Raw genomic sequence first — 12,798 nt, 5'->3', positions numbered from 1 at the left:
GGCCTACCGGGGATCACAACTTAAACCAGCTGCCTTGTTCAGGGGCAGAATGACAGATTTTTTACCTGGTCAGTTCAGGGATTCGATCCAGCAACCTTTCAGTTACTGGCCCAACGCTCTAACCACTAGGCTACTTGCCACCCCAATCACAACAACACCAGAACTTCTGCCCCATTGAAGCGTGTGCATCGTTTTCATGATGTTGTCAGCTAACCCATCTATAAAAAGCACCGTCTCTGCATTTCTGATTCGTCGATTTGCCTCAAGGCTTCCCCCTACCTAGAAGTTTGACATGTTTTTATATATCGACTCATTTAAATATATATATGAGATTATAGGCCTAATGTTAAATTGATCAGTTCACAAGTTTGACCAATTTTCATGTAGGACAAATCTCAACATCAACTGTTCACAAGTTTATCTCTTATGTAGGTTACTTATACAATGTATTGGCTTAGGCTAACCGACATAAGTCAATGTATTGATTATGTAGACTAGCCTAAAACAATCTGATTAGTGATGCACAACTCTAGGCTTGGAAGGTCACGCTGTAAGCTGGTTTAAGTTGTGGTCTTTTAATCAGAGACTGATTTAAGACCTTGGTAAGCAGGTGTATGGACTCTTTAGCCAATCAATAACTGTAATTGATCAATTAAGGGCAGAGAGTAACTAACACTAGCAGTGCGGAATCCCAAACCGGTCCCTTCCCCTTGGTCCTTTGTTCACGCCTGCCTCCTCCATGTGAATGAGTGTTCCAAAGCTAAGGGAGAGATAATGATTGAAGATGTAGTAGCTAATAACCTCCGATAGCCCCTCCCGACAATGCACCGCGATATGTTTCGACTTTATTCAATTTCATACAAAAGAATGAGACGTGCGTTTGTTTGTCTGATTTTGAGGCTTGACACATAAAACAAACAAAATACCTCCCAAATTAAATGTTTAACTGTTACCGAGGTTTAAGTCTTGTAAAATGACATGGGGAATTTGTTCAATTGAATTTCTCGTTTTATTTAAATGTGGAACATGAATTGCATCATTTAACCCCGAAGTTGATGGGTTTAATGATTCTCTCGTTATTCCCCTCAAAGTCACCCTCTGAGTTTCATCAGCAACACTTGACAATGGAGGGCCCTCGGCACGAGTTGGTAGGGGTGAGGGTCTGGATTGGGATTCATCGCAAGGCTGTGGCCCTCTGACTGGACTTATACATCCCAGAGCAAAGTTGTACTCTCTCTCTATGCTACATCTGGAACCCCTTCTGACATATTTCTACTACTGTGCACATGGGCCCTCAGCATAGTATTTGGGGACTAATGCCATATCCCTTTCCCCCAACTCAAGGATTTGATAACCACATGCATTTAAGAGCCCCTTGTGTAACTTGTTGCTCCCACAGGATAGAAAAACATTACCTTAACAAAGGAATGAGTCATCAAGTATATAAATCATGTCCAGTGATGTTCTGACAGATGAAGGCAGTAACAGATTAAATATAGCCCAGCATACTGAGCGCAGGCAGGTCTTCCAGGAAGTTTGAGTGTGGTGTGTGTAATGGCTGTGCTGGAGATCCCACGCCTCTGGGGTGAGTGTTTACTCACACTCTGGTCCTCTCCAATAACACAGCTGGCTCAGCGGATTCAGGCTGACGGATGCTCTGACCATAGATCTCCCCCTGGGCCCACACAGCTCAGAGATGGACCCCTGCTGTGTGTGTGTGTGTGTGTGTGTGTGTGCTTTCCTGTGCCCCCTTCCCCCTCTTATATTTTCGTATTTGGCATAACAATTTCAGGGCCAACAGACCCTTATAAATTGACCCTTCAACTAGAAGTTCCATGGCTTGTCCAATTAACTTTTGTTTTTAGCAGACCCTTGCATCACAATCTGCCCCTCAGTGAGACTTAAGGTCATTTACTCCTTATTGTAAAAGAGAGTGTTCACCTGGTTAAATAAAGGCTAAATTAAGACTGGTGAGGCGAGTCTTGTTGGTCGGGTAAGCTGGCTTTGTTAATTTAATTTCTACCTTTATTGTACTAGGCAAGTCAGTTAAGAACGAATTCTTATTTTCAATGACTTCCTAGGAACAGTGGGTTAACTGCCTGTTCAGGGGCAGAACGACAGATTTGTACCTTGTCAGCTCGGGGATTCGAACTTGCAACCTTTCGGTTACTAGTCCAACGCTCTAACCACTAGGCTACCCTGCCACCCCTCAGTGAGAGTGGGTCACAGGAGCTACAGGGATAGATGTCAGTGAGAGTGGGTCACAGGAGCTACATGTTAACGTTAGCTTTCTTACATAGCACATATTGCACTTTTACTTTCTACTCCAACACTTTGTTTTTGCATTATTTAAACCAAATTGAACATGTTTCATTATTTACTTGAGGCTAAATTGATTTTATTTAGGTATTATATTAAGTTAAAATAAGTGTTCATTCAGTATTGTTGTAATTGTCATTATTACAAATACATAAAAACATATATTTTTTTAATTGTCCGATTTAATTGGTATCAGCTTTTTTGGTCCTCCAATAAATCGGTATCGGCGTTGAAAAATCATAATCGGTCGCCCTCTAGTTTGGAGAGATGCAGCCTATCAGTCAGATTAGGCTTGCCTCCAAGCCTGCATGTGCCTGCTAGACTTCTCCACTCTGGGTCTTGAGGGTAACAAAGGTATTTTTCGTAAGTCATGCCAGTAAAATAGGGGTCTAATCAGTCTGCAGACTTAACTAGTTCAGCCCTTCCCAGTAATAATGGTCCATCAATTACATACTCGCCCACTACATGCATACTGTAGCAGGATTTCCGGAAATGTGGCGCTGGACATTTGACTGACAGCATTTTGATTTACCGGACATTTGATACATTTACCGGACCCATCTGCATTGGGTACGTAACCTGATTAGGGTGTCCACTCACTGTGCTCAGAATGACAGAAATCACATTTACATTATGGTAATTCATATTAACAGAACATGTAAGTCCAGGATGCAATGATGTGTGGATCTTCTTAATGAATTCTGAGTACACTTTGAAGATGTTAGAATAACTGTCCACATGTACTTTTCCTCAGCCAACAAGACCAGTAACTAATAGCAAAATCACTAGCCTATGTCAATCTACTATACCCCATAGTACAAACGTTTACCTATTCTATTGGTCAGCTTGTCGAGAAAGAAATAGCCTATTCCAAACAGACTCTGGGACAGTTGTGGGACGAAAGATCCCAAATTCATACCACCAGTAGGCCTAGGCTACATAAAAAACTTGAAAAAGCAATGAGTCTGAAACAACCGATCAGAATATTTAGCCTAAAATCTTTGGAATATCTATTTATTCTTTTTGTTTATTCGGATCCACTTTTGCTGAGGCAGCAGTTATTCTTCCTGGGGTCCACACAAAAACATAAAACACGACAAGTAACAAAACACTCATAGACAAGAACAGTTACACAAATTTAAAATACAACAATATACAAATAATACAACAAAAAAAATGTGTGTGATTAGTGTGTTTGTAATTTCACAGTTCCTATTGTGCCATGAGATGTTGTTTTTGAAAATGTAAGGTAATTTTACTGGTTACTTGAGTAATTGCGATCATGGTTGTGTATAATATTGTCCGCTGGCGTGAATTAGTTTTGGTGACATGTCTTGCAGGGTATGTATGGGTGAGCTGTATGTTATTTGATTATGTAGACAATCTGGAGTTTTCATTACAGCAATATTTCTCATTAAAACTAGAAGAGAATGGCATGCATGTTAATGTTAGTTCTGTATGCTGCAGCTTTGCTAGGTCTTTCTTTGCTGCACTTGACCATATTACCAGACAGTAATCAAGATGGAACAAGACCAGACCCTGAACAACTAGTACACTTTATTTTTGTGTCAAATGCATAATATCATTTATACCGAACATACTCATCTTCACAACAAATTTGTCAATATTACTTGACCATGATAAATGACTTCCAGTTTAGATTTCGATCTTAGAATGTTTTGAACCAAATTCAATGCTTTTAGTCTTAGATGTATTTAAGACCAGTCTTTTATTCATCACACATTCTGATGCTGAGTGTAACTTCTTATTTAGAAATTCAGTAAGCCCACAGGCTTTTGGTGCTGACATGTAGTGTATGGAATCATCCTCATACATAGTCATTCTAGCTTCGTATAAGACCAGTGGCAAATCATTTGTAAAAATAGAGAAGATTAATGGCCCAAGGCAACTGCCCTAAGGGACACCGCACTGTACATATCTGATGTTAGAGAAGCTTCCATTGATGAACTCTCTCTGGGTTCTATTGGATAAGTAACCCTCCAACCATGAGATGTAGGTGATGTAAAGCCAAAGCAAGTGAGATTCTTTCAATAACAATTTATGATTAATAACATCAGAGGCTGCACTGAAATCTAACAATACAGCTCCAACTATCATATTATACATTTCTTTTAACCAATCATCAGGCATCTGAGTCAGAGCAGTACAAGTTGAGTGCCCTTATCTATATGCATGCTAAAAGTTCGCACTCAACTTGTTTTTTTATTAATGTCATTTAAATTCTGAGTTTTTCTACTTTACTAGTGAAATAATCATTGAAATTATTGAAAGGATTTTGTTATAAATGACCCATCAACTGCAATGAGGGATGGAGATGAATGGGTTTTCTATCCATTATATCATTTAAATTACTCAAGTCTTGTTCCATTGTGTTTTATATCAGTTATCTTGGTTTGGTAATATAATTTCTTATTTTTGTTAAGTTTAGTCACAAAATGTCTCAATTTACAGTATGTCAACCAATCAGCTGAGCAGTATGACTTGTTTGCCTTTTTTTTGTTTTTTTTGCATCATTTCTTTGAACCATAAAATGTTTTAATTCATAATCATTCCAGGGGGCTAGAACTGTTCTCATAGTTAATTTCGTAACAGGTGCATGCTTGTCAATGCATGAAATGAATAATTTTACAAATACTTCCAGTGCTGCATCTGGATTCACTTCCTCATACACATCAGACCAACATACATCTTTTACATCTTCAACAAAAGATAACACAACATTTTGGCACTTTGGCTTTCCTTGTTATTGCCACAATGTTATGGTCACTACAGCCAATGGGAACTGATTTCACTTTGGAGAAAGATATAGAAGATATAATCAATACAAGTGGACGTCACAGATCCAACACTATTGGTATACACTCTAGTTGGTTGAGTGATAACCTGGGTCATATTGCATGCATTAGTCACAGTAAGAAGATTCCTCTTGAGAGGAAAGCTACTTGCTAACCAGTTCAGGTCAACCAGAAAATAGATCTCTGTTAACATCATACACTTAAGCATTGCAGACATGATCCAAATACTGACTGTTAGCACTTGGTGGGCTATAGCAGCACCCTAAAATAAGTGACTTTAGATGAGGCAGGTGAACTTGCAACACTTCAACAACATTTGACACAACAACAACCTCCTTTAAGCTTTACAGGAATATGGCTCTGAACATATACTGTACAGCAACACCTCCCTCATGGGCATTCTTGTCTTTTCTGTAGATGTTATATCGCTATATTGCTACTGCTGTGTCAAAGAAATTATCTAAGTGAGTTTCAGAGAGAGCCAGTGTGTGTGTGTGTGTGTGTGTGTGTGTGTGTGTGTGTGTGTGTGTGTGTGCGAGAGATGTGATGTTAGTCTGAAGCTACTGACCAGAAAGATTGGCTCTCTCACTCCTTCCAGGCTTTTGTTAGGGAAGGTGGACAATGAACTTGTCATAGCAAATGTAAGCAATGTCCCCACGCGGTCTCTAAAGTAAGGTAATAATGTCCCAAGTATTCCACTAGGCAGGTTTCTGATTCGTTGTGATTTTTAAGAATGCATGCCAAAAAGATCCTATCATGTTGATAATGGTTTTCTCTATGTTCTTATGAATATCTTAATTTACGAGAACACAGAGAGAGAGAACTATATCCAGTCCAAGATGATTACAGCAGATGATTCCCACCCTCTCATTACTGGCGTGTGTGCATGAGGCTGTAACTGTGTTTTATTTCAATCTGCAGCCATTCAGGACGATGAGAGGCTCTCGGCGGAGGAGATGGACGAGAGGAGACGACAGAACATCGCCTACGAGTATCTCTGTCACCTGGAGGAGGCCAAACGGTAAGAGAGGAGTAGTCATGGAGCGTAGGGAGCAACAAAATGGCTCCGGAGAAGAAAGCAGACGTTTTACATGCCCCCAACCGATAGTTTTTTGTTCATTTTATTTGTTTTCTGGACAGGACTGCGGTTACTCACCACGGACTGACAGAATCCTTTTTTTTCCCTTTTAATGAGTCTGACGAGCCCGACGCGAACAATGTACTTCTTTCTTGGGAACAGGCACAGATCCCCATGATTTGTGGCAAGAAGAGCCAGAGGGCGGGCTGCCTTCTGAGAATTTGTTCGAATAAACCCCCACTTCGTTCCATTCTGCTAGCAAACGTGCAGTCTTTGGACAATAAAATAGATTACTTACATAGAAGATTAAACTAGCAACGGGACATCCGAAACTGAAATATCTTATGCTTCACGGAGTCGTGGCTGAACAACGACACTCAACATACAGCTGGCTGGTTATACGCTGCACCGGCAGGATAGAACAGTGGTGTCTGGTAAGACAAGGGGCGGCAGGCAGACTGTACTTTTGTAAATATCGGCTGGTGCACGATATCTAAGGAAGTCTCAAGCTATTGCTCGCCTGAGGTAGAGTATCTCATTATAAGCTGTAGACCACACTATCTACCTAGAGAGTTTATCTGTATTTTTCGTAGCTGTTTACATACCACCACAGTCAGAGGCTGACACTAAGACAGCATTGAATGAGCTGTATTCCGCCATAAGCAAACAAGAAAACGCTCACCCAGAGGTGGCGCTCCTAGTAGCCGGGGACTTTAATGCAGGGAAACTGAAATCCATGAAATCCAGAGGAAAAAAACTCTGGACCACCTTTACTCCACACACAGAGACGCACACAAAGCTCTCCCTCACCCTCAATTTGGCAAATCTGACCATAATTCTATCCTCCTGATTCCTGCTTACAAGATAAAATTAAATCAGGACGCACCAGTGACTAGATCGATAAAAAAGTGGTCAGATGAAGCAGATGCTAAGCTACAGGACTGTTTTTATAGCACAGACTGGAATATGTTCCAGGATTCCTCCAATGGCATTGAGTACACTACATCAGTCATTGGCTTTATCAATAAGTGCATCGACGACGTCGTCCCCACAGTGACCCTATGTACATACCCCAATCAGAAGCCATGGATTACAGGCAACATCCGCATTGAGCTAAAGGCTAGACATGCCACTTTCAAGGAGCGGGACTCCATCCCAGAAGCTTATAAGAAATTCCGCTATGTCCTCCGATGAACCATAACACAGGCAAAGCCTCAATACAGGACTAAGATCGAATCGTACTATACCAGCTCTGACGCCAGATATGGCAGGGCTTGCAAACCATTATAGACTACAAAGGGAAGCACAGCCGAGAGCTGCCCAATGACACGAGCCTACCAGACTAGCTAAAGTACTTCTATGCTCGCTTCGAGGCAAATAATACTTAAACATGCATGAGAGCACCAGCTGTCCCAGAAGACTGTGATCATGCTTTCCGCAGCCGATGTGAGTAAGACCTTTTTAAACAGGTCAACAATCACAAGGTCGCAGGGTCAGATTACCAGGACGTGTACTGCGAGCATGCGCTGACCAACTGGCAAGTGTCTTCACTAAATGCCAACATGTTTTAAGCATACCAACATAGTGTTCTTGGGCACAGGCACTAAGGTAACCTGCCTAAATGACTACCGACCCATGGCACTCATGTCTGTAGCCATGAAGTGCTTTAAAAGGCTGGTCATGGCTCACATCAACACCATTATCCCAGAAACCCTAGATCCACTCCAATTTGCATACAGCTCCAATAGATCCACAGATGATGCAATCTCTATTGCACCCCACACTGCCCTTTCTCACCTGGACAAAAGGAACACCTACGTGAGAATGCCATTCATTGACTACAGCTCAGCGTTCAACACCATTGTGCCCTTGAAGCTCATCAATAAGCCAAGGACCCTGGGACTAAACACCTCCCTCTGCAACTGGATCCTGGACCACGACAAAACCTATTCCCCCTTAAGAGACTGACAAGATTTGGCATGGGTCCTCAGATCCTCAAAAGGTTCTACAGCAGCACCATCGAGAGCATCCTGACTGGTTGCATCACTGCCTGGTATGGCAACTGCTCGGCTTCCAAACGCAAGGCACTACAGAGGGTAGTGCGTACGACCCAGTACATAACTGGGGCCAAGCTTCCTGCCATCCAGGTCCTCTATACCAGGCGGCGTCAGAGCAGAGGAAGGCCCTAAAAAGTATCAGACTCCAGCCACCCTAGTCATAACTGTTCTCTCTGGTACCGCACGGCAAGCAGTACCGGAGCACCAAGTCTAGGTCCAAGAGGCTTCTAAACAGCTTCTACCCCCAAGCCATAAGACTCCTGAACACCTAATCAAATGGCTACCCAGACTATTTGCATTGCTTCTCTCCCTATTTTACACCGCTGGTACTCTGTTGTTATCATCTATGCATGGCCACTTTAATAACTCTACCTTCATGTACATATTACCTCGACTATTACCGGTGCCCCCGCACATTGACTCTATATACAGGGGGGTACTGGTACAGTCTCGCTATTGTTACTTTACTGCTGCTCTTTAATTACTTGTTACTTTTATTTATTGTTATCTGTATTTTTTTTAAATTGCATTGTTGGTTAGAGGCTCGTAAGTAAGCATTTCACTGTAAGGTTGTATTCGGCACATGTGACTAATTCATTTTGATTTCAAAGAGAAGATGATGAGGGAGGAGCAGAGAACAGAGAGAGGAGGATGATATGACTGGAGTGATGAGGAGACCATACAGTAAGAGGAGAAATGGATGGAAGGAGGGGTAAGAGCGGAGTAGTAGGAAGAGGGAGCATTAGAAGGAGCAGAGAGATTTTGGTGCTGTAGACGTGCACGTGTGCTGTCATCAGATGACGGCTGACTGTAAGCTGCGGCTCAAAGTGTTTGAGATGGAGTGTGGGAGAATCTAGACTAGCTCTCTTGCTGACTGCTACTCACACTGCCCTGAAATCATGTAACCTAACAGCTCAAACTGGGACTAAGGGAGAATGAAACTCATAAAGTGTATAAGCTAACATGCACTAACACTTTAAACCCCACAATGTCTCTGACATGGGGTCAACAATGTTGTTTTAAAGTTTAGTGTAAAGAATTTTTAATACAGTTTAAGATTGGTTTTTATAAAACAATCACAACTTATTTTTTATAAACCAATGTAGTCTTTTCCTGAGAGCTCTGAGCGTGCTGTGCCTGATACTGAACCACTTCCTGTCGTATGTATGAAGGCACCCAACGGAACAGGAAGCCTCTCCTCTCGTGTTCTCACGTGCTGTTTTTGGGACTGCCCACCACACCGCACCTCTGAAAGCAACCGAGAATAATCACACCAAAAGTTAATCTGCTATAGCTGTACCATGGTGACATCACCCGTCAGCAGGTGGTTTAAACACTTCTAGCCTCTATGTGTTGAGGTCAGAGTTTGCTGTGCACTGGTATGACTCTGCATTGGTTCCCCTGATGAGATGTTGTATTAAAGTTTGACTGCAGAACGTGGACTTTGATTTGGTAGAGAACAGAGACTTGGTAGTGGGATCATCAACTAGATTCAGCCGTGGGACTTTTTTTTTTCTTTTTCTTGAGCGGATTGTCGGGGGCTGGAACATAATTACAAAGAATTTGTAGACTGCAAATTCAACGCAAGAAGCCCAGACAGATATGTTTGACTAAAACATTATCATTTCAAACCTTGCTTACATTTGTACATGATCAAGTCTTGTCTCTCTCTTATGCGTGGGAATACTTGGGAACATATTTCTTAAATTAAAATCACTGAGCTGATATTTTTGGTGTTTTTTACAGTCTTATGGGCCAAATAAAACCAGTTGAGGAACCCTGATTTATGACCTTATTGGTGTCATGGATCTCTGTCTGTTAAAGTGTAATAGGGATTCTGGTGACAAACTAGCACTCAGCAGCACCGCTGACTTCCCTGATCTCTCCTCCGTCGCTGATGAGCCTCTATTCTGGGAAACTTGTCATCTGGGATTAGGATTATGGTGCTGGCTGCTAATTAGGCTATTAGTGAATATTAGTGACTGAGTCAGGCAGTGCGATTAGGACCCATCTAACCCTGCTCTGCTTCCACTCTGGGGTCAGGAGTCACAGGCACAGGGCAGGCATGCAGCCCCAGTCTAGTCAGCCCTTCAACAGCTCCCGGGAGAATGGCTTGATTGGAACAACTAAACCATGCTGCTTTTGTCTTCTCTGGTAAATGGGGTTAATGCACTCGTGAGTGTCTGTCTGGACTTTATTTCTTCATTTGCATTGATAATACGCCTGTGGTTTACAGGTATGATATGATAACACACTGGTAGCTCACAAGCCTTAACATAAACCAAAATGTGGGCCTACCTCCGTTTTAACCAAACTGTAGTGCAGTGACATGCCTTGACACTCTGACAGGCTCATAGGCAGACTTTGTACCTGTAGTACTGAGTAAACAGTATGTCAGCTTGCTCATGTTTTTTGATAGGGTGTCATTTTTGGAAGTTACATTTTTACCCTTTACTACCCTTCACCTCAATTTTTTTATTTGTTTTTATTTGACCTTTATTTAACCAGGCAAGTCAGTTAAGAACAAATTCTTAGTTTCAATGACGACATAGGAACAGTGGGAACTAATGAAGTTTTAGATCCATTTTTACAAGTGTTGCAAAATGTTATTTACCATTTGTCTGAACTTTTATAATTTAGTTAGTCGAAACAACTTAGCTCCATGCTAAGTTAAGTTATCTGATCAAACATGCAAATATACCCTTAGTGTCACTAGTATCACACAATCTCATAACATGAGAGCTCTCAAAGGCAGGCTTACTGTGCGCATAGTAGAGTAACACAAAGGGTACAAATGGCGTTACTGTCGGTCTATAAATAATGGAGTAAATGTGGTTTGAAACAAAAAATTTAAGGATTTTCATGCAGTTCCATATGAAAATTGACCCATAACTCCACCTATACAACAACAGGCCTAGGACTATACATCCTTTTAGCAGGATTTATACAGACATTGGCATGTCAAATTCAAGGACTTTCAGGGACTTTTTCAAGCACTTAATTGTAATTTTCAAGGACCTCAATGTGTAGTACAATTGTGTAATTGATATAATTGTACATATAGGGCCTAATATAGAACCCCACCCCTCCCCGCATAAAGTGTCAAACAAGTAGGCCATTACCACTTTTTAAGGATAATAAGAAAAAGTATGCCTTGCCAGTTCACTGAAATTCAAATTATTACATTCAAAATGTGTGACAATAATGTGGACATTGCCTGACTAATTAGATTTGAGGCATTCATGGCCATTTTCCTGTAGCCTATGTGGCCGATGCAGGCACACAATAAAACCATGAATAGTTGAAGCATTAATCTCTCTAGTTGAAACTCGCCATCACTGTTTTTATAATTAGAAAATGACCAAAAACCAGGTTCCTTTTTTAATGGAAGAGTTTGTATGGACATCCAAGTTGAAGCCAACATTAGATTTTGTTGTCCTCGTAATAACTGCACATGGTTTTACCGCAACAGAGTAGCGCAACACCTTTTCAATTGAAGCAGCAGGAAACAAACAGAAGTGTCCACATCTCTCACAAAAACTGATCAAAAATGAAATCACAGATAATTATAAGGGAGCAGGAGAACTTATCAATAAATTGGCTACAATAATTACATGGACTTCTCTACACAATTGGGTCTATCCTAACACAATTGCGCACAGTAGACTTGGTGTCCAATCCGACGCACAAAAACATATGAAAACATGAACACATTACCTTGATGCTTTCTCTGTTAAATCTAATGAGACCCTGCTGTAAATCAATCAGACAACAGATAATCAACATCAATTCGCTGAAGATATTTAATCCAATGTGGATCCATACACAACTGTCTTCACTGGCGTAACGAACGAGACACCAAAATATTCTGGACATTCCTCGAACACCTTTTTCCCATATCTTTAGCGCATGCGATGCAACATCACAACAGTTGTTCGTTACCTGACTGTCATTAGGAAAATTCCGTCCCAGATCAGATGGTGATGTGTGAAAATATCACTGCGTTACTAATCAGCTAGACACCAAATGCACATCCAACAAGTGTTATGCATAATTATTGAACATGAATGACAGTCGATTTGAGGTTTTAAGGTTAAGGTGACTCTTTCGGTTAGAAGCATTCGATTTTGCAATCACATTTATTTTGGATTTGTGTGCCCATAAACAGTTTTTAATTTTTTTTTAAATGTCAATTATTTTTTTACCCCTTTTTCTCCCCAATTTCGTGGTATCCAATTGTTGTAGTAGCTACTATCTTGTCTCATCGCTACAACTCCCGTACGGGCTCGGGAGAGACGAAGGTTGAAAGTCATGCGTCCTCCGATACACAACCCAGCCAGCCGTACTGCTTCTTAACAAAGCGCGCATCCAACCCGGAAGCCAGCCGCACCAATGTGTCAGAGGGTACACCGTGCACCTGGCAACCTTGTTTAGCGCGCACTGCGCCCGGCCCGCCACAGGAGTCGCTGGTGCGCGATGAGACAAGGACATCCCTACCGACCAAGCCCTCCCTAACCCGGACGACGCT

General features: G+C 41.5%; 1 protein-coding gene across 2 annotated transcripts in view; it reads left to right on the top strand.

The window, feature by feature from the left end:
- The window catches only part of LOC109896019 (ras GTPase-activating-like protein IQGAP1), an 84,797-nt gene that overhangs the window by 3,807 nt on the left and 68,192 nt on the right, over nt 1–12,798 (top strand). For both annotated transcript variants that reach the window (XM_020490207.2, XM_020490206.2), the window contains exon 2: nt 6,057–6,156. In XM_020490207.2, coding sequence (XP_020345796.1) covers nt 6,057–6,156 — 100 coding nt within the window. The remainder of the gene's footprint in view (nt 1–6,056; nt 6,157–12,798) is intronic.

This window comes from Oncorhynchus kisutch, linkage group LG8 (genome assembly GCF_002021735.2).
Source record: "Oncorhynchus kisutch isolate 150728-3 linkage group LG8, Okis_V2, whole genome shotgun sequence".
Lineage (NCBI taxonomy): Eukaryota > Metazoa > Chordata > Actinopteri > Salmoniformes > Salmonidae > Oncorhynchus > Oncorhynchus kisutch.
This window is presented reverse-complemented; position numbering and strand designations above follow the sequence as displayed.